At 36.6% G+C, this 27,777-nt stretch overlaps 1 protein-coding gene across 4 annotated transcripts; it reads right to left on the bottom strand.

Moving 5' to 3' along the window:
* On the bottom strand, window positions 1-27,777 carry RGS18 (regulator of G protein signaling 18). 4 transcript variants are annotated; one of them, XM_020906401.2, is made up of 6 exons: window positions 27,448-27,775; window positions 26,863-26,964; window positions 25,791-25,852; window positions 16,622-16,729; window positions 3,533-3,699; window positions 1-1,414 (listed from the first exon to the last, which is right to left on the bottom strand). In XM_020906401.2, the coding sequence occupies exons 1-6, from the start codon at window positions 27,564-27,566 to the stop codon at window positions 1,157-1,159; spliced, it is 816 nt and encodes a 271-aa protein (XP_020762060.2). In that variant the 5' UTR covers window positions 27,567-27,775; the 3' UTR covers window positions 1-1,156. The 4 variants fall into 4 exon arrangements, with proteins under 4 accessions (XP_020762060.2, XP_070330625.1, XP_020762061.2 ...); XM_070474524.1 differs by lacking the exon at window positions 26,863-26,964 and having other exon boundaries at window positions 27,448-27,777; XM_020906402.2 differs by lacking the exon at window positions 16,622-16,729 and having other exon boundaries at window positions 27,448-27,770.

The raw sequence follows: 27,777 nt of genomic DNA, 5'->3' as shown, positions 1-27,777 counted from the left end.
GAAATTTAAAAATATTTATTTCTATAGGTGATATACAGGCTTATATTTTACAGTTCAACTAAAATAACATTTGCCAAAACCAACTGTATGGCACCTTTAAATACCAACATTTACAGACCATGCCACACACATTTATAGGAAGATATATATAACTATTAGCATCATCTTATTTGAATAATATAGTATTAAATTATTCAGTGAGATGAGATTTGGAACAAAAACATGATCAGTGGAAGAACACTTTCTGAATATAAGCCAGTGTGGCAGATGCCTGAGTTCCCAGGGCCTTGGACTCTTTGCTCTTTTATTTCTTCTCATTCCAAAAATGAAGGCTCCTCGGGGGATAAACCTCTTCTGGTCGTTATTGAAATGACGGACTACCCACTGTTTTGGTGGGAAGTTCCCCTCACAGATGAGAAGATGCTCCTCCCTGGAGCTATTGCATCATCTGGTCATGTTTCTGTGACCAGCAGTGTGGCTCTGTGTGACTGGGTGAGCCCGTGCTCACTTTGGAAGGAGCCCAAATGTGGATCACATTATCAGTGATCAACCTAGGTTATGTATGATCTGGAAGTTTGGTAGAGATGAATGTGTCCTCCCAGAAGTTTCTGGTGCTGGTTTATAACTAGAGGTGATAGATTGCTCTTCAAGAGCCAGGATTAGTAACCCAAGAACAAATGGTCATCCTCTCCCATTATGAGAACTGGATTCTGCTATACTTTCTATAATCAAGCCATAGAGAAGCTTCATCATTATAGAAGTGTCATAGACAATACATGTCTATCTGAGCATTGTATAGTCTGCCTCTAGAAAAAATTTCAAACTCAATAATTGGTCAATCTGTTGACAATTTTGCAAAAGTTTAACCTTTACTTAACTTTACAATCTTGTACAACATTGTTATTACTTCCTTATGCCTTTTAATTAAGCAGCTTTCTGACTATGAATGAAATGAAGTTGAATGGAAGCCTTTACAGAATATCTTGGTAGATATAGTATATATTGTTAGACAAATAACAGTTTTGATTTGCATTTTAAAAATCATTTCAAATGACGCATTTATTTTAAAAGACATACCCATTTGTTAACATAAACATGCTGCATCTTAGAAGCAAATGAACAAGCTTATGAATAAAATGAGCAAAAATAATTTTCTTTATAGCCAAATGGCAACATCTGACTTCACATCCTGGAATTCATTGTAGGTAAATGAACGCGATCGTCTTCTAAGATTTGTTGGTCTCTGTGATCTTCCTTCTGTCAAGTCTAAATAGATGTCAGATTTCAGAAAACGCATGTAACTGTCTTGTTCCATGAGCTGATATACTCTGCTTTGGGCAACATCAAAACTGTGGACGGTGGGTTGGGTGATGCTCTTGGAGATGATTTCTTTGGTGTGAAAATCAAGGTTAACCTGGATAATAATAACAACAAAATGGTAATTACAGTCCATCTCCTTAAGTAAACACATTGAGAAACAAAAGTACAGGACTGATTCCAGGTCAGAGAGGGCAGACTGTGCTTGGATGCCAGGTGAGTTTCCTGTTGTGGGCCTAGGAATCCAGTGATTCATTCTGGGATGTCATTTCATCTGGCTCTTCTCTTCCTGTGAGCCTGTTCTTTCTGTCCCTGCTAATGCAGCATCATGGACCATTGAACTGGTACATACCCTAGAGATCATTAGATTCAACTCATTTTCAAAGTGGAAACTAAACTTTGTAGAAATTTAATTATTTTGCGTGAAGGTTAACAGTGTGTTTGGGACATATTTGGGATTTCAGTGTGAGGCTTTTGCTATGCTTTTTTCATTTTATTATATACCTATAAGTATTCATGTGTTGAAAATGCCTATCATCTTTTAAAGACATAAAATCTTTAAGGTTTTTTATCAAAGCACTGATGACATATTTGGTAGTAAATTTTTAGTTTTCAGGTAGGTTTCTTCCTTTTCATTGATGGGTAACACCACATAACCACCTGCCTTTGTTTGCATGTGTGCATACTCAGTCACTCAATCCTGTCCCATTCTTTTAAGACCCCATGGACTATAGCCCACCAGGCTTCTCTGACTATGGGATTTCCCAGGCAAGAATATTGGAGCGGGTTGCCACTTCCTCCTCCAGGGAGTCTTCCCAACCCAGGGATCAAACTTGAGTGTCTTGCATCTCCTGCATTGGCAAGCGGATTCTTTACCACTGCGCCACCTGGGAAGCCCTGCTTTTGTTTACCTGTGTATAAGTTTGGCCTTAGGGAAAACAGGATAATACATTGAAACATAAAACAGATTGAAACACACTGAAACTAGGAAAATAAGTGTCATTTCATGCAAAATGATGTCTATATAGGCAATGCTACTTGGTGGACAGTACCAATTTATAGTCAAGCAGAAATCTTAACAGTGACAGACTACAAGTTCTATCCTTCAGTGAAAAGACTCTCTTTATTGAACACATACTAGAAATATAGAAACTCTAATTCATATTCAAGGATAATCAAGTAATACTTGCTAGTTTATTAGCCATTTTAGTAATTCTTTGATACAGTTACCTAATACTGAGCTTGCAATCAAAAAAGAAAAAAAATCACAATTGCTTTTTCACTTGAATTCATTAGCACATTAGGTTTAGCTTATCTTTCTATTATGAAATTTTCTTTTCATCTATCTTAAGGTATGGAGATGATAATTATAGGGCAACTTAAACTTTTTACAGGTAGGTGAACTAACATTAAAATGGTGTATGATACAAGCTTCTTGATTTCTCGTACCTTCACCATGTGTAAACATGCTTAGTTTCTACAAGAGGTTACTTGTGCTGTGATTAATATGATAAACAAATAAATCTTAATGTTCACTCTTAGTCTAGAATAAAAATATCTCAAGGAGTAATTTCAATTATACCTTTCTTTCCATGGCAGTATCTTTATTTTTATTTATCTTATTTATCTTATAATGCATTCTGTTTGTATATAGAAACCTATATACAAGCATATCTAAGAGATGTTTTGGCTTCCCTTCCAGATTACCTCAATAAAGAGAACATCTCAGTAAAGCAAGTCACACAATTTTTTGGTTTCCTAGTGCATAAAAAGTTATGTTTATGTGATAGTCTAAATGTGCAGTAGAATTATGACTGAAAATACAATCTACATACCTTAAATAAAAATACTTTATTGCTAAAAAAAGGCTAACCATCATCTGAGCCTTAAGCAAGTGATAGTAGTAATATCAAAGAACACTTATTACAGATCACCATAATAAGCATAACAATGATGTAAAAGCAAGAAATATTGCAAAAATTATCAAAATGTGACACAGAGACAGGAGGTGAGCCAGTACTGTTGGAAAAATGGCACTGATAGATTTGCTCAAGGCAGGGCTGTCACAAACCTTTAATTTAACACAGTATCTGCAAAATGCAGTAAAAGTGAAGGGCAATAAAATGAGGTAAAATGTACAGAAGTACTGATTTGATGAAGTCATATTCTCTCAAAAAGTTTTCAAACAAATGTACATTTTTAGAATCATCTTTACCTCTTGTGGAGCATCATTCTGTATAAATTTCTCATATATTGCTTTTGCTTTACGAATTATTTGTTGAGGGTCTTTGCTTTTCTTGAAATCTTCACAGGCTATCCAAAACTCAATGTTTTCCTCACTGAATTCAGTTTTAAGAAATCTGGTAAAAGTTTCCAGTCCATCTACCAAGAAAAGACATGACATATTTTAACTATAAAATATTCATTCTGAGAAAACATATTACTTTATATTAAAGCTTAACCATGACTGTTAGCAGAAGAGGTGTGCTGTCTTCTTTATAATTCAGGGCAGTAGCGCACATCTTGGTCTTCCCTGGTGGCTCAAAGAGTCTGTCTGCAATGCAGAAGACCTGGATTTGGTCCCTGGGTCAGGAAGATCCCCTGGAGAAGGGAATGGCCACCCACTCCAATATTCTTGCCTGGAGAATTCCATGGACAGAGGAGCCTGTAGGATCTATGGGGTCACAAAGAGTAGGACAAGACTGAGTGACTAACACTTTCACTTTCTTCGTTACATAGCATACATCTTGTACCATATACATGAGAGTTGTTGTTCAGTTGTTCAGTCATGACTGACTGTTTGAGACCCCATGGACTGCAGCATGCCAGGCTTCCCTGTCCTTCACTATCTCCCAGAGTTTGCTCAAACTGTGCATTCAGTCAATGTCCTTCCCTGTCCATTGAGTCAATGTCCTTCCCTATCCTTCACTATATTCCAGAGTTTGCTCAAACATGTCCATTGAGTCAATGGTGCCATCCAACCATTTCTTCTTCTGTCACCCCCTTTTCCTCCTGCCCTCAATCTTTCCCAGCATCAGGGTCTTTTCCAATGATGGACTAAGTATGAATTAGCTGATTTCTTCATGACTATGAAAAAGAAGTACCATTTCTGTTGAAATAAGTCCAGTATCATACTTAGACATGAGTAACAGGGATCTTTGGGCTTTCCTGGTGGCTCAGTGGTAAAGAATTGACCTGCCAGTGTAGGAGACATGGGTTCATTCCCTGGGTAGGGAAAATTCCCTGGAGAAGGAAATGACTATCCACTCCAGTATTCTTGCCTGGGGATCCCCTGGACAGAGGAGCTCGGTGGGCTATAGCCCATGGGTTTGCAAACAGTCGGACATGACTGAGCACGCACACAGGCTGACACTTATTTCTCTTTCAGCCATACCTCTCCCTGGGCTGTGTGTGGTAAGGTTATTCTATACAGCCAAGGAGCCATTCCAGCTGGAGACCATCACAACTTCTAGACCATGCTTCGTAAATTCAGGGCCTTAGAATTCTCTGTAAAAAAGACTTTGTGTTTACAGGATTTACATAGATCTCTTTGCCAAGTTCATCCACCAAAGGCACCTGATCCAGTGGAATGCACACTCCAAGGCTTGGATGTGGACAGGACTTGAATTTGCATGCTAGGGTGCTCACCCAAATGTGATAGGAGGCATCTCACAGTGTGGCACCAAACCATGGGTGGAAAGTGAAAGAAGGCAGGCTTTGCTATTGGGGTAGAACTGAGAAGAGTATGAGAATCTTAAAATCAAACTTAATCTGCCAAGTATCAAAACAGAAGGATAGAATATCTGCTTTTAAAGGTTTATTAGCCTGATCTATAACTGTGGAGAAGGGGACAACAGAGGATGAGATGGCTGGATGGCATTACCAACTCAATGGACATGAGTTTGAATAAACTCCGGGAGTTGGTGATGGACAGGGAGGCCTGGCATGCTGTGATTCATGGGGTTGCAAAGACTCAGACATGACTGAGCAACTGAACTTAACTATACTGGTAACTGTTAAGCATCTAGAAATGTAGTACGGGGCCTCCATTTTCACTTTTGTCCTGAATCCCATGAACATCAGGGGCAAGCAACAAGTCTTATGGAAGACTGCTAGGGTTCAAGTTCTTGTTCAGCTAGTGACTATGTGGGATTGCCTTGTGGCTCAGCTGGTAAAGAATCTGCCTGCAATGCAGGAGACCTGGGTTCGATCCCTGGGTTGGGAAGATCCCCTGGAGAAGGAAAAGGCTACCCACTCCAGTATTCTGGCCTGGAGAATCCCATGAACTACGGTCCATGGGGTCGCAGAGTTGGACACGACTGAATGACTTTCTTATCTTATCTTAGGTGGTGTTGCGTGAATTGCTTTTCCTTTCTGTGACTTGGTTTCTCAGTATTAAAATGAAGATAATGATAGCATCTACCTGATAGAGCTATTTAGAGAATTAAATGTGACAAAATGTGCAAAGTGTGGTTAAAACAGAAACTGACACATAGTAAGTACTCTGAGTTTTGATGGTGATTGTGATAAGGGTATTGATGATCTTGATGATTAAAGTATTTTTAAAGCTCAACTAGGTAAAGTTTCATAGCTAAAACTGTGGCAGACTCAGAATTCAACATTAAGACAACCTGACTTTAAAACTAGTTCTCAAAAAAAAACCCAAAAAACTAGTTCTCTTTCAATTATTTACAATATTCTAGTCTTTTTGACTTACAGATATTTTTTACATTAAACTTCTTTGAGAAAATTGTACATTTACATGTAGTCATAGAAAATAAAAGAGCCCATGTACCTTTTACCCAGTTTCCACTGATATAACATTTCATAAAACTGTAGTAAAATATCACAAATAGGATAATGATACTGATATAGTTAAGATATAGAATATTTCCATGATTACAAGGATATTTCCTGTTGCTTCTTTACTGTTATACTCACATTTTCCCCATATCCAACCCCTCCTTAAACTTTAGGAATCAATAATCTGTTCTCCATTGTAATAATTTGTTTAATTCAAGGATATGATATAAGAGGAATCAAGCAGTATATATTGCTTGGGGTGGCTTTTTTCATCTACCATGACTCTCTGGAGATGCATCAATATATCAATAATTTCCTCCTTTTCATTGCTGTGTTGTATTCCATGATGTAGATTTGTTTAACCATTACCACTGAACTATTGAAGGCTTTCCTGGTAGCTAAGACAGTAAAGAATCTGCCTGCAGTGCAGAAGACCTGGGTTATATCCCGGGATTGGAAAGATCCCCTAGAGAAGGGAATGGCTACTCACTCCAGTATTCTTGCCTGGAAAATTCCATGGACAGAGGAGGCTGGAAGGGCATACAGTCCATGGGGTCACAAAAAGTTGGATACGACTGAGCAACTGTCACTTTCACTTCCACTTGTCATTGAAGGTTTTAGGGAGCTATTATCAATAATGTTGCTATAAACATATATGTATACATCTTTTAATATAGACATATAAGATTTTATTTCTCTGGGATAAGAGAAGTGAATCTGTTCAGCCATATGGTATTGAAACAGAGAATAGGGCATTCATTGTAGGAGCATTAATAAAATGTTCCTTTTAGATTTTTCAGATAAATTCTCGCAGTGGAATTCACGTTTGAGTTGGATACAATTGATTCTTAGTGATCTTTCTTTAGATTTGTTCTCCACTCATTCAATCACTAAGTCATGTCTGTCTCTTTGCAACCCCATGGACTACTGCTCACCAGACTTCCCTGTCCTTCACTATCTCCCAGAGTTTGCTCAAACTCATGTCTGTTGAGTCGATGATGCCATCCAACTGTCTCATCCTCTGTCGCCCCCTTCTCCTCCTACCGTCAATCTTTCCCAGCATCAGAGTCTTTTCCAATGAGTCAACTCTTCACTTCAGGTAGCGAAGTATTGGAGCTTCAGCATCAGTCCTTCCAGTGAATATTCAGGGTTGATTTTCTTTAGGATTGATTGATTTGATCTCCTTGCTATCCAAGGGACTCTTATGTGTCTTCTCCAGCACCACAGTTTGAAAGCATCAATTCTTCAGTGCTCAGACTTTTTAGTGATCCAACTCTCATGTGGTTGTGGCTTCTCTTTCTGCTCTTACAGGTGAGTTATTACAAAAGGAAATTGCAGGAGGCATGAGTTCTGTCTGGATTTCTCACTTGGCAGCATTTGATAATAACAATAATCCTCCTTTTTGAAATATTCTTCTTCCTAGGATTCTAGGACAGCATACCTCCTAACTTTTACCATCCAGTCACTTTAATGTAATTGTCTGCTCTGGCTTAACATTGTTTGTTCCCTGGTTAAATGTGATGTTCACGGGGATTCTTTACAGTCTTCTCCTTTTGTCCCCTCTTTCTATTTCTATTTCCCTTTTTTAGTCTATTCTCCTGTATCTTCCTCTTATAACATTTTCCCTGAAACTCCTTTCCCTCTTACCTTCCTCTGAATTTTATGCATATTGCTGGCACCTACAGGCAAGATAAGGAATTACAAATAATCTTGGAAAACAATAAAGTGTTTTTGAGTTAAATTTCATTTTAACTAGAACAAAATAATTTTAATCTCATCATATAAAATCATTAAAAGAAAGTTTTCTCTTAACCTCAGCTATTTCTCCAGCTACTGATCTATATCTTTCCCCTTGCAAATACAAAGTCTTTTGAGTAAGCTTTATACAGTTGTTGGTCTCTTAATCCCCTCCAGTCATTTACTTCCCTAGACACTAAAGTGTGGTTTCTACTCAACCCTTGGCTTAAATAATTTTTACCAAAATGACTTACTGTTATATTCAGTGGAAAAGTTTCTTTCCAATCCATATATTACTTCATCTCTCTATGTCAGCAGACAAAGATATGTTTATAATTTTTCTATAGCGCTTACACTTTTGAGTTTCTTCTTTTTCCTCTGACTATTGCTTTTCTTCAGAGTCCTTTGGACAGCAAGGAAATCAAACCAGTCATGAGCTAAATGAGTCATGACCCTAAAGGAAATCAACCCTGAATACGCACCAGAAGGACTGATGCTGAAGCTGAAGCTCCAATACCTTAGCCACCTGATGCGAAGAGCTGACTCTTTGGAAAAGACCCTGGGGCTGAGAAAGACTGAGGGCAGGAGGAGAAGAGGACGGCAGAGGATGAGATGGTTGGATGGCATCCTCAACTCAATAGACATGAGTTTGAGCAAACTCTGGGAGAGAGTGAAGGACAGGGAAGCCTGGCGTGCTGCAGTCCATGGGTTTGCAGAGTCGGACGTGACTGAGCGACTAAACAACAACAATTGCCTTTCTGAATACTTCTCAGTTTATCCTTCTTCATTCTTCCCTTTAATTCTATTTCCAGGACAATTACTTCAACACTTCAAGACAATGAATATGCTGATGACTTTCAGAAATCATCTCTAGCTCAGATCTCTTTCCTGACCTCCAAGCTTATATTACCTGATAAACACCTTCGCTGAATTTCCCACCAAAATAATCACATCACAGCTGAATTCATTATCTTCACCCCAAAGCTCCCCAGAATGTTTCCATTTAATGACACCATCGACTCAACATCATAACCCACAATGCTGACATCCTCACAGATCCCCATTTTTTTCTTCTCAACCCAATTGATAATCATATCTTGTCAACTTTATCTCCTTCATATATCATGCGTCTCTTTTTTTTAATATTTAATTATTTATTTTATTTGGTTGTGCTGGGTCTTAGTTGTGACATGTGGAATCTTTAGTTGCATGTGAGAACTCTTAGTTGCTGTATGTGGGATCTAGTTCCCTGACCAGGGAATAAACCCAGGCCACCTGCATTGGGGGCACAGACTCTTAGCCATTGGACCACCAGGACAGTCCTCCTGTCTTTTCATTTTAATGCAATCTGGAATTACCTTTATTCAGATCGGGATAATCTTTTACATAGCTAATTTTAACTACCTTCTGTTAATAATTATGATTCCATCTCCAGTCTTCTCTTGCTTCCCTCTCTCCCAACCCTCCACTTTCCTACTTTATTATCCACATTCTAATTAGTAATATCTTTCTAGAGTACAAATTTAAATATGTTTCTTCACTGTTTAAAATTTCCCAGCAATGCCTTATTCTCTTTCCACTATCTTTTTCACACTTTAAGCTCCAAGCATAGTGAAATAACTCAGAGTTCCACTCCTGTGCCATTTTCCCACATGTCTTTAGCTTCTATTGGAAACATTTTCTCTTCCTACTCCAGTTTTATCAATCAGGTTTCATCAGGTTAGTCTGTATCAGCCATTGAGGTTTAAGTCTGGAAAGATTTCACCAGTCTCTCAAGGGTAAGTTGGGTGTCCTTCATATATGACTTCCTGTTACACTGGGTAACAAATATTGTGTGCAAAGTTTGCTTGCTTATTTTTGTTCCTCATTCTATATTATGAGATTCGTGAGAGGAAGATCCTTGTCTTATTTGCCAAAAAAAAAAAAAAAAAAAAAAATCCTCAGCATGAAGAAAACACTCAATTAAGCAATAATTGAATACAAAGGAAAAGTACAAAATTTCATTAAAAATACAAAAGTTCTAGGGTATGTTTTTGTTTATTTAATGAAATATCAGTTCTAGAATACTTTTTAAAGAAATTGTCAGAGCCAGGAAACATTAAACAGCAATAAACAACAACAACAACAAAAAAAAAAAACACAAAGAATCTTGTCCAATTATAAATATGGACACCAAAGATATGAAATTAACAATATACTAGTCCATTTAAGAAGTCAATCCTTATTGTAGTGTGATGCCTTTAAACATTTAATTAATGTTCTAATTTCAAGCTTGTCAAGCAAAAATCTTACTACGGTTTGGCTCCTTTCTTGAGTGCACAGAAGAGAAGTGTCTACCAGTGACAGTTTTATTTCTGAGTCTATATTATTAAGAAATATCTACCTCAGCCTCATGAGTTTTGCCAAAGCGAGCCTCTACTGAGTGTTGGGTTCTTCTTGACATGCTAATATTAAAGTCTGCAAGGTTAGATTTTTGTGGAAAATGCCAGCCTGTGTGGCTTCAGGTTAGTTGACAAGCCTTCCTGGAGGTACACAGCTCCATTTTGGGTATCACTGTGGGTTATTCAGGCATATTCCCAATTTTTTGGTCAACTATTTTATCAAATAAATTTGTTGTCATCCCAAATTTCCTACCGAGCAACTCATTAATTTATTGAGAAAAAAATATTTATTGAGTGCTAAATATTTCTTGGATACTGATCTAGGTTTTGGAGATCCAGTAGTGCTGAAAATGTTTCATCATGTTGGGACTTGAACGCATGTGCCAGGATTTGAACTGTACCAAAACCCTACTTGGGACTTTAACTCACATGGCTGGGACTCAGACCCAGCCAAAACCCACAGTAATGAAACTCGGGTTCTTGTTTTCTCATCACAATGTTAGATAAGAAGTGGATTTGTTCAGAAACACACTCCACAGACAGCATGGGCCATCACAGAGGGTGAGTGAGCCTGTGAAATGTGGCATGGTTAGCTTTTATGGGCTGGCTAATTTCATAAGATAGTGAGTGGGAACTGAAGAACTGACTCATTAGAAAAGACCCTGATACGGGTAAAGATTGAAGGCAGGAGGAGAAGGGGACAACAGAGGATGAAATGGTTGGATGGCATCACCAACTAGCTGGATATGAATTTGAGCAAGCTCAGGGAGTTGGTGATGGACAGGGAAGCCTGGGGTGCTGCAGTCTATGGGGTCTCAAAGAACTGGACCTGATTGAGTGACTGAACTGAACTTAACTGAACAGAATGAGTGGGTGGGTTATTCCAACTCTTTTGGGGAAGGGGTGGAGATTTTCAGGAGTTGGGTCACTGCCCACTTTTTGGTCTTTCAATGGTGCCTTGGCACTGTCATGGTGCCTCTGGGTGTTTCATTTAGCTTGCTGATTGAGGATCAAGGTCTAGTTAAAGTTGACTTGTCTGCCATCTTGGACCCATTTGATTCTTATTGGTTTTTGTTGTGTCCTCAGGCTATGTTGTTCTTTCAAAAGTTGTGCCCAGCCCCTTTCCCTCCTGTTTCAGTACCAGTAGACAAAATCCTTGCTTTGATTTTTAAACTAGAGTCTCACCTTAAATAGAAAGAGATATTGCATTCAAACTATAAAAAAGAAGAGGGCTATAATAGAGTAACAAGAACCAAATTTGCCTTTTGACAGCATATAACCATAAAACTTATGGATGGCATCACCGACTCAACGGACATGAGTTTGAGTAAACTCCGGGAGTTGGTGATGGACAGGGAGGCCCGGCGTGCTGCAGTCCATGGGGCTGTAAAGAGTTGGACACGACTGAGTGACTGGAGTGAACTGAACTGAGCCATAAAACTAGACAAAATATCAAAACAGCCGTTTTCACAGAGTATAACTGGCAACAAGGCCTGGGAGCAGTGTGAGAAGAGAAACATATGAAGCGACCCCTAGGTTTGCTCTTCCTTTTTACCTGAGAGTACATATAAAGCTGAAATGGATGCATATGAAGCTCAACAAAGTTAAAAATCTTGTTGAGGAGGCAGAAATGAGTTTGGGGATCATAATATGCTTGGAATTTATGGGTCAGGGTAGTAAGAAAAAAAGAAAAAATAAATATGCAAAGGGTCCCTGGATGTCTACATGCAGGTTCTCTGCCAATTCTTGGCTGAGGGTCACACTGTACACGGGCAGGGTAAACTCTGTGAAGCCCAGAAGAGTGTAGCTGCTGTGAGGCTGACAGGTAAATGGAGATCAGGAATTTGTGTAGGTATGAGGCTAGAGTTCTGACCCAGCCATAATGGAGACACCCCACCAAGGTCTTGTTTTTGTCTAAATACTATGCCTAAAGGCAAAGTTTTTGTCCTCAAACTAATATACATTGAAAAGTGATTGGTTCTAAAGATCAAACTGATCAGAAATAATCAAGGGGATCCACCAGTGATTTAATCAGAAAAATAATCTAACAGCATAATCTAAAACAGCATAATCTAGACTCCTATACCTTCCTCTCTGCTCACATGCAATAAATATTTATTAGGAATGCAAGAAATACCTAATGTGACCTATTATCAATAACAAAAGTAGTCAAGAGCAATTGACCACAAGGTATCTGAAATGTTGGAAATTGGACTTAGGATGTTATAAAAGCTATTATTAATATGTTGAATAATGTAAAGTTTAAAAAAGGCACAATCAGTGGATAGATGCAAAAATGCAGCAGAGAAATTAAACATATAGAAAACAATCAAATGGAAATTATAGAACTAAAATGGAAAATATTTGAAGGAAAAAATTCATTGGATGAGTGTGACAACAGATTAAAGACTGCCTAAAAACATCAGTAGATCCAGAAGAGAAGTAAGTAGAAATTATTTAATCTAAGGATAGTAGGAAAAAGTCACAATTAGAGATATAGATTTTAATTCTATCCACTCATAAATTTACAGAACAAGTAGAATGTCAATGAGAATATATAAAACCTGAACATCAACTAAATTGACCTAATTGACAACTATACAACATTCTACCAAACACATCTTTTCAAATATACGAGGAAGATTATCCAAGATGGAAAACAAGCTAGGATGTAAAATGAATTTAAATAAACTTCAAAATATTGATATCTTACAAGGTATGTCTTTTGCCCATAGGGTTTTAATCAAAATCAACTAGTAACATAGCTATAAAAGTCCCCAAATATTTGGAAATAAAATGATACCTGTAAATAATTTATATGTCAAAGAAGAAATCACAAGAGAGATTAGAAACTATTATTATAAAAATACAGCACATCAAAATTTGTGGAATACAGTTTAAACTGTATTTATGGGGAAATTTACTGCATGAAATGATGTACTTTACTAATAAAACATGGTCCAAGTTTCTACTTTAAGAAGCTTGAAAACCAGGAGCAAATTAAGACCTCCATAAGTAAAAGGAGAAATTCATAAAAACATAGCAGAAGTCTATATAAGAAAACAAAGCACAGAGAAAATTTACAAAGCTGAAAGTTATTTCTTTCAAAACAGAACCCCAAGTGAGGCTGTTTAATAGTAGGGAGCAAATGAGTGGTATTATCACAGAATCTTAGAGATAGTACAAAGATAGTAAATACTATGAATGACTTTATGTCAATAAATGTAATTTAAAATGGGAATATTATTTGAAAAAAATACCTATCCAAACTGACACTGAAGTGGAAAATCTGCAGCTCTAATTAATAAATAGATCTTTATAATAAAGATCCCTCCCCTCCCCCTCAAAAAAAAATCTTTGGGCCCAGATTTGGTGAATTTCATCACAAATTTAAGAAAAAAAATTATTATAATCTTACATAACTTCCAGAAAACAGTGGAGGATGAATAATTTCCTTCTTATTTGAAGAGGAAAGAATAACTTTTAATACCAAAACTTAAAAATTATAACATGAATACCACCCCAGAAATAAAAATTAAGAAAGAAAAAGGAAAAGAAAATTATAGACCAATGGTCATAGTTGTAAAGATTCTGAACAAAATATTCAGAAATTTAAAGAAGGAGAAGCATATATTCTAGCATTAAGGCTAAAAAAATTGTGAAGTAAATGATAGCTTTCTTTGTCTACTCAGTTCATTCTCAACTTATATTCATTTCTTCTATTCACTGGTCTCTAGAAGTAATCTTCATGGTCCATAGTTATTTGTAATATAATAGGTTCCATACAGAGTGAAGCAAGAAAAATGGATATGGTAGAATTATGGCAATAGCTAAAAGGGTTTGCAGTTATAACATGTTCAGAGGTTTTGAGGGCTGAGTGCTGTTTATATGCATGATTACATTTAGTATTCACAACAGATGTCTAGAATATATCCTACGTTCATCTACATAGCTGAGGAAACTGATATTCATATAAATACAATTGTCCCAGATCTCACTTTTCAAACAAACGTATTGTAGAAGTGTAACTTTCTCTAGAAGGCAACATTTTCTGTCAGAGGTAGAGCGACAGAAGGTAGACCTATGGAGGTAGGTCCTCCAAAGAAGTCCATGCCTAATTCTCAGAACCTGTGAATATGTTACCTCACTGTGGAGAAAACACTTTGCTAATATGCTTAAGATTAAGGACCTTGAGGGGGGGAATTATCCAGGCAGACCCAATCTAATCACTCGACCCTTAAAAGTGGAAGAGGAGTGCAGAGAAGTGTACCAGAGAGGTGTAGTGAAAAGAGCACTGCTACTACCCTCCAAGATGGAAGAAGATGTTCCCAAGCCAAAGGATGTGGTGGTTCCCAGAAGGTGAAGATGGCCTTAATTAGAGCAGGATTAAGGAGACATTGGTCCAAAATTTCAAAGAACTGAGCTCTGTCGGGAACCCAGGTGAGTAGGAAAGGGATTCTCCCCCAGACCTTCAAAACATAACAAAAGTGTGCTGACACCTTGATTTTTTTCTAGTGAGGTTCATGCTACACTCCTGACCTACAAAACTACAAGACAATATGTTTGTGTTGTTTTGAGTCCCTAAAGTTGCCATCATTTGTTACAGAAGCCACAGGAAACGAATGCAGTCCTCAAATCATGTGTCATATGTCACCGTGTATTTCTTCTATATCTGGAACTTGTCCTCTTTGGCATGAAGCACTTTTTTAATGTTGAAAGCAACTCTTTGATTATATTAGAGATCCAGGCACTTAACATGAGAAATCAGTAGCCAGAGTGACACAACCTGCAGACATTTCCTCTTAGGTGTGGAATCTCTCCAGCCACTACCCTAATGGAGGAGCCATATAGGCCTCTTCTACTCCACAGCTCCGTCCATCCGTGTTTGCACTGGGGTAAGGGGAATGTCTGCCATTTCTTTCCCTCAGTAAATTGATACGGGGCGCCAGATGTTAGTGGCTAAACTATACTGAAAAAACTAGGAAGACAGGCAAAGGTCAGTCTCCATAAGATTTTGAGAAGGCATCCCAGGACTGACGTACAACCCAGAGCTTGTCCACAGTGATTAGATGCTAGTAAGATAATTCCTAGTCAAGCACAACTGTCTTAGGAGGCCTTAGTGCTGAACGCTTCCTGGATAAGTCAACAAATTCTAGTCGCTGAAAAGTAGGAAGAACGATCAATGTCGGTGATATTGAACTACTCTTTTTCTTACTTCTCTGGCACAGTTAGTGTTTGATTTTCAAGATTTATTTCTTTTGCTGAGTAGTGTGATTTGCTCAGAATGTGGCAGGGACATATAAGTGGATAGTGATTCCTTGAAGCTTTTTGATAGATTTTCCCCAGACACCTAAAAATGTGTATATTTCAGAGTAAAATTAATGATTTACTTCTGTTTTTATTATTTTTAAGCCAAAATAGCTGTCAAAGTGAACACAGGGGGTCAGACGTATGGGTTCTACCCTGGCTTGATGACCCGTCAGCACTTATAGGGACTGTGTTTCCTTAGTGTATTCTGATTTGATTTTCCTTTCCACAACTCCTTTCTCCCTCTGGAGCTCAGTACCTGAATGTCTGAAAAAGCAGTTTGACTCATTAATATTGTGAAGATTACATTCCTTTAATTTTTGAAACCTACCATCACAGCAGCAACCTTTCAAGACTTCGGGTAAAGCTGGAGCCCCAGGCTGATGACTTTAGAAAACAGGCTGAATAAGCATCATTTGGCTACTGGTTGGCAACAGCTTGAAAACTTCTTTCTGTTCTATTTATGTGACTAGAAAGATAGTTTTGTTTCACAATCTCTGGTTTTACTTTCTGTCCCTCTTCCCCCTTCTTCTCTAATAATCCTAGAGAAACTAAGGCACAACAGCCCTATCAGCCCCTAAATAAAAACTGCAACAGAATGTTGGCAACATTAGGTGTGTGAAAGCAAAATCACAACATACACAACCATCTGTAGACCGATTGGCTCAACCTAAACTTTAGACAATTACTTAGTCATGCCCCAGCTTCTGGCCAGAATTTAAAAAAAAAAAATATTGAGAATTCCCCTTGATGAATTTTTAATGTAACCAAAAACCACTGCTTACCACCCATACTTCCTTCCTCTTTCAAATTTCTAAAATGCTTGCCCTTTTGTCCTCCAATTAACATCCACTTTTTACTGGATTGAATACTAAATATATGTGTACTCTCTTAATTTATCTCTCATAATTATCTACATTCTTTGCATTTTTAATAGAATTCTGAAATTTTTAATTTGCTTGGTAACTGCTATAAAATAGATTTCCGAGGAGAATCCCTTGACTAGTTATCAGGAAAGACAGCACAATGATTGTGAGAACATGTTCAGGTAACTCTAAGAAAGCAAAAGTGGTTACCTGCAAAAGTGCACTCTGATTTTTCAAAGCCTGTCACTGGGTGGTATTGCTGCGCTCCTGGTGCAGATACTGCCTCTTCCCCTTTTGTTCCTAACTGCTCCTCTGTTACTATTTAAATGGAAATTAAAGCAAAGCTAGCAAATAAAATGCCTTACAACACAACGGTCTGTTCCAGGTCAGATCTAGATTGGAGAGAGGCAACTAAGAATATGTTTTATTGGGTTTATGAATAAAGTTATTTTGACCCCAGTGAAGGAAAAGGCTTTTTTTGCATTTTATTCTATCCATATATCACATGGAAGCATGGACTAATCAGTTTTTAAATACTAGATTATTCTTAAAGCCAGTTGATAAATGACTGTGACAATTTTAGGAGGAAATGGCTATTATTTTCCTATTAATAAATCTCAAGTATAATAAACTGTTTTTTATATTGACACCTAAAGGGGATCATCCATATGCCAGACAACCGAAAGTGTTACTCATTAAAAATAACTTCCTTCATCTATCTCTTAATTATTTGTGAAACACCTAGTATGAACCTGAAAACTGTAATATAAACTGAAAAGGCAATGATATTAATTACAGTAGCTGCAAGTTTTGACTCTTTTATTAGTTGTTGGTGCATTGCTATGTGTCTTTGATTAGGGAAGTTCCATTTAATTTTTAAAAATTTATTTATCTTTTTGTTGAAGGATAATTGCTTTACAGAATTTTGCTGTTTTCTGTCAAACCTCAACATGAATCAGCCATAGGTGTACATATATCCCCTCCCTTTTGAAACTCCCTCCCAGCTCCCTCCCCATCCCACCCCTCTAGGCTGATACAGAGCCCCTGTTTGAGTTTCCTGAGCCACACAGCAAATTCCTGTTGGCTATCTATTTTACATATGGTAATGTTAAGTTTCCATGTTACTCTTTCCATACATCTCACCCTCTCCTCCCCTCTCCCCATGTCCGTAAGTCTATTCTCTATGTCTGTTTCTCCACTGCTGCCCTGTAAATAAATTCTTCAGTAACATTTTTTCTAGATTCTGTATATATGCACTAGAATATATTTATCTTTCTCTTTCTGATTTACTTCCTTCTGTAGAGTAGGTTGTTTAAAGCTCAACATTCAGAAAACTAAGATCATGGCATCTGGTCCCATCACTTCACGGGAAATATATGGGAAAACAGGGGAAACAGTGTCAGACTTTATTTTTTGGGGCTCCAAAATCACTACAGATGGTAACTGCAGCCATGAAATTAAAAGATGCTTACTCCTTGGAAGGAAAGTTATGACCAACCTAGATAGCATATTTAAAAGCAGAGACATTACTTTGCCAACAAATGTCTGTCTAGTCAAGGCTATGGCTTTTCCAGTAGTCATGTATGGATGTGAGAGCTGGATGGTGAAGAAAGCTGAGTGCTGAAAAATTGATGCTTTTGAACTGTGGTGTTGGAGTCCCTTGGACTGCAAGGATATCCAAACAGTCCACCCTGAAGGAGATCAGTCCTGGGTGTTCATTGGAAGGATTGATGTTGAAGCTGAAACTCCAATACTTTGACCACCTCATGCGAAGAGTTGACTCATTGGAAAAGATCCTAATGCTGGGAGGGATTGGGGGCAGGAGGAGAAGGGGACGACAGAGGATGAGATGGCTGGATGGCATCACTGACTCGATGGACATGGGTTTGGGTAGACTCTGGGAGTTGGTGATGGACAGGGAGGCCTGGCGTGCTGTGATTCATGGGGTTACAAAGAGTTGGACATGACTGAGTGACTGAACTGAACTGAACTGAACTGAGGTTCATCCACCTTATTGGAACTGACTCAAAGGCATTCCTTTTTATGGCTGATTAATATTCCATTGTGTATATACCACAATTTCTTTATCCATTCATCTGTCAATGGACATCTAGGTTGCTTCCATTTTCTAGCTATTGTAAATAGTTCTGCAATGAACATGGGATACATGTGTCTTTTTTGATTTTGGTTCCTCAGGGTACATGCTTAGGAGTGGGATTGCAGGGTCACATGGTGGTTTTATTCCTAGTTTTTTAAGGAATCTCCATACCGTCTTCCATAGTGGCTGTATCAATTTACATTCCCACCAACAGTGCAAGAGTGTTCATTTTCTCCACACCCTCTCCAGAATTTATTGTTTGTAGACTTTTTGATGATGGCCATTCTGACCGGTGTGAGGTGATATCTCATTGTAGTTTTGATTTGCATTTCTCTAATAAAGAGTGATGTTGAATATCTTTTCATGTGTTTGTTAGCCATCTGTATTTCTTCTTTGGAGAAACGTCTGTTTAGGTCTTTCCCCCACTTTTTGATTAGGTTGTTTGTTTTTCTGGTATTGAGTTATATGCACTGCTTGTATATTTTAGAAATTAATCCTTTGTCAGTTGTTTCATTTGCTATTATTTTCTCCCATTCTGAGGGTTGTCTTTTCACCTTGCTTATAGTTTCCTTTACTGTGCAAAAGCTTTAAGTTTAATCAGGTCCCATTTGTCTACATTTGTTTTTATTTACATTACTCTAGGAGATGGGTCAGAGAGGATCTTGCTTTGATTTATGCCATCGAGTGTTCTGCCTATGTTTTCCTCTAAGAGTTTTATAGTTTCTGGTCTTACATTTGGGTCTTTAATCCATTTTGAGCTAAAAGTAAGTCCTGTTCTACTCATTTATACAGATGAAGAAGCTGAAGTTCAGAGAGTTAAGTTACCCTGAATCTTACAGGTGGAGAAAGATGGTACAAGGGTTTGAACCTAGGTTTATTTGGATTACAATTATAGAACATTTATCACTCAAGTGCCATAAAACAACAAAGTCTTGACTGTTGAGGAATATGGAGATTAACAGGCAAGACAGACATGTATAGGCCAATGACTAAGGAAGGAAAATTGCAGGGGTGACTAACTCTGGTGTTTGTGTGTGTGTGTGTGCTCAGCTGTGTCTAACTCTTTGCAACCCATGGACTGTAGACCACCAGGCTCCTCTGCCCAAGGGATTTTCCCAGCAAGAATATTAGAGTGTGTTGCCATTTCCTTCTCTAGGGGATCTTCTCCACCCAGGGATCTAACCCATGTCTCCTGCATTAACAGGCAGATTCTTTACCACTGTACCACCTGGGGAACCAAATTGCTTAAGATTGCTTTTAGACGCTTTCCAGAAATAACATAAGTGCTACTTAAATATCATCCTTCAGGAATCCACAGAGCACGAATGAGTGTTAGCTCTGCACAGTTGCTGTGCTTTGAAATATCATCCAGAGCCCTCTGTTACTGTGCTCAGTCTTGAGCTTGGTACAGACATTGGAAATGAAGTCACAGCATCAACATTAGGAAAAACGCTGTGTGCTACAAGTGCTTGTGGCGAGTTAATCATGAGTGAATAGATTTTGTTGGCATAATATGAACATAATAGGGAAGAATAAATACTAAATAGAGAAACAAATTTATGATGAATGAGAAGAAAGTTCATTTATTTAAAACTTTCAGTAAGTGACTTTTAAAATAATTATATGCCATGTTGTACACGATTATCCCAGCATACTGGTTATTTCCTGTTTCTCTAGGCACTTAGAGCAGCTGCATAAAGTCAGGTCACAATGGAACCATTTCTCACACAGAAGCAATAACTTACTAAAGAGTTCTTCAGAAAGAAGCAGTGGTGATGCATCTGCCAGAAGTGCTTGATAGAACCTGGGATTAGAATTCGCCCTGGAAGAAGCTGGCTCATTGTGTCATACAAACAAAATGCTTGTAATTGCATGCTTCTAAATTGAAACTCTGGCATCTGTTGGAGTATTTTTCTGATGCCAAGAAACCAAATGAAACAAAAAGTCAAGAAACTGAAGCTGAAAACCCAAGTACAGTGTAATATGCTAAGTACTAGGTTACCTTGCTTCTCCTTTGATATTTGGCTTTTGGCCTGCCACAGAATGTTGTGGTTACTTTTGCAATATTGATGTATTTGTGTAGTCCATTTATGATTTAGACTGGACTTTACCTTTTGCTTTTGGCAGATCAAGTAACTGCTTGTTTGTTACAGGTCAGCTCGATTCAGAAATTTAACTTTGCAGAACCCTGGAATCTCTTATCTTGCAGAACACCAGTAACTGAAAATTGGGAAAGGGTAACTTGAAAAACCACAAGGTGAAAAGTGTAAGAAGTGCTCATTTCCTTGCCCAAAGGAGAAGTGAGCATTTCCTTGTAGCCTTTACTCCAAGTCAGTGATACGTATTTTCCACAGTATAATCAGCTCATATTTTTAAATTAAGGGGGTGAGATGATTTACATATTCTACTTTTATCTTATCTTGTTATGAATTGTTCTCAAAATGAAGCTTAGTATAATTACAACTTAGGGTGCAAAAAGTCCAAGCCAATACTTGTTAATAAAAAGGCTAAAAAAATTGGTATTATTTGTAATGGTTGGAAAAAAGGAAATAAACAGGCATGTTTTTTCTTTTTAAATTGATAGAGACTCCCTTCACAGGAAATAAACTTCTATTTCAAATATTAAGTGTCAAGTATATGAGATGGTTAGAAAATCTTTCTATAATCAATCACTCTTCTGTATTCTAGATGAATGTCTATAAAATCCTGCAAAACTTCTGATAAAGTTTATCAGCAATTAAAGTTCAAACTCTAACCTATTACCTTCTCCAAATCTCCCCTCCCCCATTTCTGATAAATAAAAGGCACGATTATGTTCCTATTAATACAGAACAAAATCTAGGGGTCTTTGGCTCATCCTTTTTATTCATCTGTTTCTTCACCAACTCACTTTACAACATCTATACACATTCAGTCAGTCATCAAATTCATCCATTTTCTTTCCAAAATAGCCCTTACCTTGAGGTTAACTTTGACATTTGTAACAGCCTTGTATGTAGTCCTTAACATATGCATAGAATTCTACCTTTCTGTCCATCAGAGTAAGACTTCTAACTAGCAAACTCTTCTGAAATTTGTTCACAACTTGATTTTCTAATTTGTCTGTTCACTACTCTGCCTCAATGAAAAAGACCTGTTTACTCCCCTAGATTACATTCAAATCGCTTATTTCTCTGGCCTTTTTCCTGCCTTTTTCTCTACTCAAGAATAACCTTTCCCTCTGCCTGTTGAAATCTTGCACACATCTACATAATTTCCATTTAATGATTTTCTAAAGCCTACATGAAATATGAAATGCCTAAAAAATAGGCATTTTTAAAAACAATTGTTTTCAAAATTTGTCCTTTTGCCAATTGTTTTGCATGTGATGTTATTCGGCAGCAATGTTTTACTTTCAAAACTGTCTTAAGCAAAACCATATACACATATGCATACAAATACACTTACATGTGTGAGTGTAATATTTATATATGTATACAATTTTATTGGAATTTATTGATTTGCTAAGTTCATATTGGTAACATTTATTTTCATAAAGTCCATAAATAAGAAGAATGATGACTAGATTTGAAACTGATGATTATGAACAACAGATAGTCTGATACTGGTTTTTGATTGATTCTTTTTGTTTTTCTTAAACTATATTATTGATATATATGAATAGCCTTAAATTACATATTTTTATGATTTATTTTGCCATTTCAGACAAATCTGTCAATCAACAGGGAAGTTAGGGAAAAATTATCCTAATATCTGCATAGAAACACATGCGGAACAGAAGTAAAATTATTTATGGACTGTGTTGTGTTAGATTTACTGTATAACATGTTCGAGTCCATTTTTTTTTTAGATGGTCACTTGCTTTTAGGGTAACATTTACAGAAAAGTTAGGAAGCTTGGACAGAGCTGCCTCACACCACACCTGCAATTCCCGCCTATTATTAACATCTTATATTGGTAAGTTACATTTCTTACAATTAATAAACAAATACTGATTCACTATTATTAAATAAAGTCCCTATTTTGATTATATTTCCTTGGATTTTATGTTTTGTGCTTTTTATCAATTTTAAGAGAGTTTAGTTACATTTTAGGAATGAAATTTGAATATAATCGTGGAATTATCAAAATACTCCAGGGATTCTTTGGTTTCCGTGGAGCATAGCAAAAACAATGTTTTTTCTGTTTAGTCTTGTCTGTCTATTATCTGTCATCCTCAGTCACCCTTTTTCAAATTATGTTTCTCAATAAAGAATTATGTTCTTTCTAGTTCACTAAATAAATTGCACTGTTTAATGCCTGTGCTTGTGTTGGCTTTCTGCTTGGATGATCTCTTTCTCTCTTTGTCCAGCTAGTGAATTTTTTATTAATATCCTAAAATCTAACATAAGAACAATCTACTCTATGGCTCTGTTCCTTAAAATGCCAATAATTACTCTATTTTGGTTTTAGGATCGGGCGTTTTTGTCAAATATTCAAATTTCTCTTGTATTTTGTTTTGACTTACCACTTCACTCCCTATTTGAGTAAATTTAATACACTTCCATTTCCTTTGTATAGCTATGACATACAGAATTTGAGAAAATTACACATTTAACTAAAGGAAAATCCTATAAAATCTGATAGAGCGTTTTGATGTGTGTGTATGTGTGCGCATGAGTATAGGAACTTTCCTTTTTTCTTTTTCTTTCTGGCCTACAGTTAAGTCAGTAGAAATGAGCTGAATTTAACCATTGCAACCATGAGATTTTCTAGGTGACTATTGTAAGTTTTATAGTTTAATATTACAATAAGATTTGCAATTTAGAAAAACTGGATTTGGGGGATTGATAAAAAGAATACCATTAATATAATATTTTGCAAGTCCAATATAATTTAATTAGCACTTTGATCATGAGCGATAATAGTTCCTCCCACTGAAATTTAACCCTGTGATGTTAATACAGCTTGGAGTAGGTCACAAAACAGAAAAAGATTATTACAGAAAAAGATGATAATTATTTTTTATAATAACAGAAACCATTTACATTTGAATAGTGTCAAACAGCTATTGGCTTCTTACATATCATTTAATGCTGAGAGAAATTTATTTATATTGGCACTAAAGACATTGCTATCTCCATTTAGAGTTGAGGAAGCTGAATGTAAAAACGATTAGGAAGCTTAGCTAAGGTTATACAACCATTGTGTTACAGAAGAGAAGTGAAGTGAAAGTCACTTAGTCCTGTCTGACTCTTTATGACCCCATGGACTATACATTCCATGGAATTCTCCAGGCCAGAATACTGGAGTGGGTAGCCTTTCCCTTCTCCAGGGGATCTTCCCAACCTAGGGATCAAACCCAGGTTTCCCACATTGCAGGCAGATTCTTTACCAGCTGAGTCACAAGGGAAGCCATACAGAAGAGAACCAGAACTCAGATCTCTAAAGGAACCTGGGAATAACATTTTTCCCAGCAACAGATCTCATTCTATAACTCAAGCACTTAATATTTACCAGGTGATGTGCTGGGTTTGGAGATCCACATATGAAAAGTCATGTTTCCTTACAATAAACATTCAAATTAGGAAAAAAAAAAGTGAATTCCATTTCTTTCTTTTTTCCTTCCCTGACTAATGAAGACGCTCAAGAGCTGAGTTGTGTCCAAGTGTTGGAAATAATAGGAGATAAAAAAAAAAAAAGAAATAAGTTTTGGGAGGCATGAATTACAGAGGAAAGTTTCACAGAGGCTGTAATTAGATAAATACCTGAACTAAGTTGCCATGGAGATGAGAACCAGAGGCAAGTTCCACATACATTTGGCAAGAATTTTAACAAAAGTCAAGACGTGACTGGACATTGGGAATGAAGAAAAGTGGGTAGTTGAAGAAAGCTGTTCACATTATTTTTCTCCAAATAGGGAGTGATAGAGCACTACAGTGAAATGAGGGTGGAGTAACACATTAACTTTTTCAGCATAAACTTCCTTTCTTACCACAGCTCTCATCTTTACTGATGACATTCTTGCCTAAACCTAAGCCCTGATTTCTCTACCTATATTTTTCTTTCTCTGAGTCAATATGACAATTCAGAGGCAGAATCTGTTTTCACTGGAAGCGGGAGAGTCTTTGGGGATTGTCTGCAGAAATAGGATTCTCTGTCAGTAAACTCAGGAGAACATGAACTAGTCACCAAAACCTTATAGAGGGTGAACAGTTAGGGATGAGAATACTGCAGGACATGAAGGCAGACTAGAAAAGTTGGTTTCAGTGAACAGTGCTCAGTACCTGGGGCTGAATTACAAGTACTGAGCTCCCAACTGACCCAGCAATACGAGCACCTGCTTCCAGTAGACACCGCCAATGCGGAAGCCACGGACAGTGCTATAAACAGTAGTCAGCCTGAGTTAATTCAAAGAATGAGGTAAGGGATAGAAGCACTTGGGTATACAAATAAAAGTTGTGGACTAGACGAAACCTGTGGCTATTTGGCAGTGATAAAGTGTTGCTTTTTAAGCAGACTCTGCTTGATTTAGTGTGGGGAAACAATGAACCCTGTGGTTTTTTTTACTTGATTGCCTACTCAGCTCAACCTGTCAATTTTCCTACCTGAAAGAAATCTGAGTAAAGGCCAGAAAAAAATTGCTTACTCGCCTGCTGCCTTATGAAAGTTGACTCTTAAAAACTAGCAATTCTGGCAGCCTGTTCTTAACCCTTGCTTGAACAAACTCAGTATTTGTCCTTACTTTCCATCTCATCTACAAAGTTCTACCTTAAATGCCCATCTGAACCTCAGCTCCTCTGCGAAATTCTGATGACTGATTCAACCAGTTAATATTTATAAAAGCAAAACAACACCTCTTCTCATGAAGGTTTCTAAAATGTCCATCAAGAGGACTACTTTATATTTTTTGTTCACTTAACAATAAAAATAACATAGATAATCTAGGATTTGATAAAACCAAATTTCTCATTCACAAATTATAAACACTGAAAATTTTTATTCATCCAGTGGATGAAACTGGATGAAACTATTCATCCAGCATTAATAAACATTTCATCCACAAAAAGTAGTTTTTAATAGCATAAAAATATTTGAAAAATACTCTTTATTTTTAAACAAAAATACTGTTTATTTGTTAACTAGTCTATTATTTAGTTATTTTTGTGGATCAGAAACTCAGATTGCTGTAAATTTTCAATCAGGCTAAATTTTTATGACAGCCTATTTTTGTACAGTTACATACAAATTTCATATACTTTTCCATTAAAGAATAAAATATTTGGGAAAAATAGCACTAACCTTTATGGGAAAGCAGTTTGTCAAATGATTCACCCCATTTTATTGCTTCTTCAGGGGAGACTCTGTTTGAGAAACAAAATGTTTTATACTGGAACATGCAGGAAGTCTATTTATATATCTGCCACAACATATGTTATCATACTGCTCTTTTTGGTCATATTTCACAGGATTTCTCCTTTGATTATTATATAAAGATCAAAAATATTAGTCAAACTTCTTTTGGATTTTGTCTATCAGATGATGTGTTAAAATAACATTATCCTCTCTTGAATCATTTTATTTTATAACAGAAAAACTAATCATATCCTCAGTTAAAAACAAAGAAAAAGAAACCAGGTCAGTTATCTTTCTTAATTCAGCAAATAGAAGAACCTAAACTGACAGTATCTTTTAGTCAAACTTTTTTTTTAAACTGCAATTTCCTTGAAACTTTTACCACAGTATGCAGCAATTTTTTTAAAAAAGCACACACAGGAAGTTTGACTAATGAAGCTTTAAAGGTGTAAGAAATACGAAATGTTTAATGCAATAAATATTTTAGAATTGATAATTGAGAGAGTTGAATATATTTGTCTTGTATCTTTTATTGGTCATATTTTCTGTTTGGAAGAATTTGTATTATCCTAGTATATAAGCTTATTCCATTTTCTTTTTGAACTAAAGAAATGGCTAAAAATGACAAAACATCTCTTTGTGTGTTTTACTTTATATTACACCCAGGGCGTTTTTTCCGAACTACTGAAGAAAGAGATGAATAGCACTTTTCAGTGACACTGTGCACACTCTTAATGAGTATTTCATCAGTTTATAAGGAGTAAAATATATCATTTAAAATTGACAGGCATATAATTTTCAAAGAGCATCTTTAAATTTTTACGAGATTATTTAATTCAAGCTATTAAAATAGTTTAATTTTATGGAATATTTCTAGTATTTTTTGAAATGAGATCTCTAACCTTCCTTATATTACTGTATAATTTCCAATAAAATAGGAATCCCTAATTTCCTCTTTCTTAAATCTTTAATGATAGAATCAGCAAAATGTCCCCACAAATAGTTACAAGTTATTCACCTTGTTTCTTTGGCCAATTGCCCAGATCTACTGGAGGGAGTATCATCATAAAACACAGGTTTCTGCACCAGAAGACTTAGCCTATTTCTTTTTTCCTTAGCTCTGTAATGAAAAGGCATTAGCTTCAGGACAATTTGGATGACAATTAAAATCTCTCTTTCTGACTGTCAAACAGATTTGTGACTGGTAATCACATGAACACCCTTTCTCACCCACCTCCACTCCTGACACACTCACAGTAGTCTTCTTGAGAGTTTTATTTAAATACTGTGTTTGTGGAGGAATTAAGATAGCATATGTGAAATATACTTGTTTCTCCCCACCCCCCATGGCTATAAAATATTTGAGATTATATTTCAATAAGTATTATTACTGGTTCTTCTGTGTGGTTAAAAGTTTTTGGACTTAAAAAAAAGAACACTTTAGATTTAACAATTGTTTACTCCTAATAAATACTTTTTTTCAGTTGTAACAGTACAATCAATATATTTTCAACCAGATATTTTAAAAACAAGTGCTAACGAATATTCAATGTTAATCATGTTTTTAAAAGTAAAACGCTGATTTTTAAAATTATGGTTTTACCTGATTTTGGCTTCTTTGCTCATTTCTTCTTTTCCTGAACCGTGTATTAACTTGAAAATAGTTTTTTCTTTTGGTTCGCACATACTTAATTGAGAAAAGAAAACCAATGATGTTTCCATCTTCTCTCTCTAAAATGAAGAGATGTCTAATTTATTACATCTTTCACTTGTTAATGCTACTCCCTCGTTATACATGGTGGAGTAAAAAGTTATCTCGATTCTGTCAGCAACAGTTAAACAAAAACCGAGAGCTTATGTTTCTGCCTCTGCAAAAATATAGAACTGAGGAACTAAAGAACAATTCAGTCCAGAGTTGTTTAGGGAAATGATA

Source organism: Odocoileus virginianus, chromosome 11 (assembly GCF_023699985.2).
Source record: "Odocoileus virginianus isolate 20LAN1187 ecotype Illinois chromosome 11, Ovbor_1.2, whole genome shotgun sequence".
In the NCBI taxonomy this organism is placed as follows: Eukaryota; Metazoa; Chordata; class Mammalia; order Artiodactyla; family Cervidae; genus Odocoileus; species Odocoileus virginianus.
This window is presented reverse-complemented; position numbering and strand designations above follow the sequence as displayed.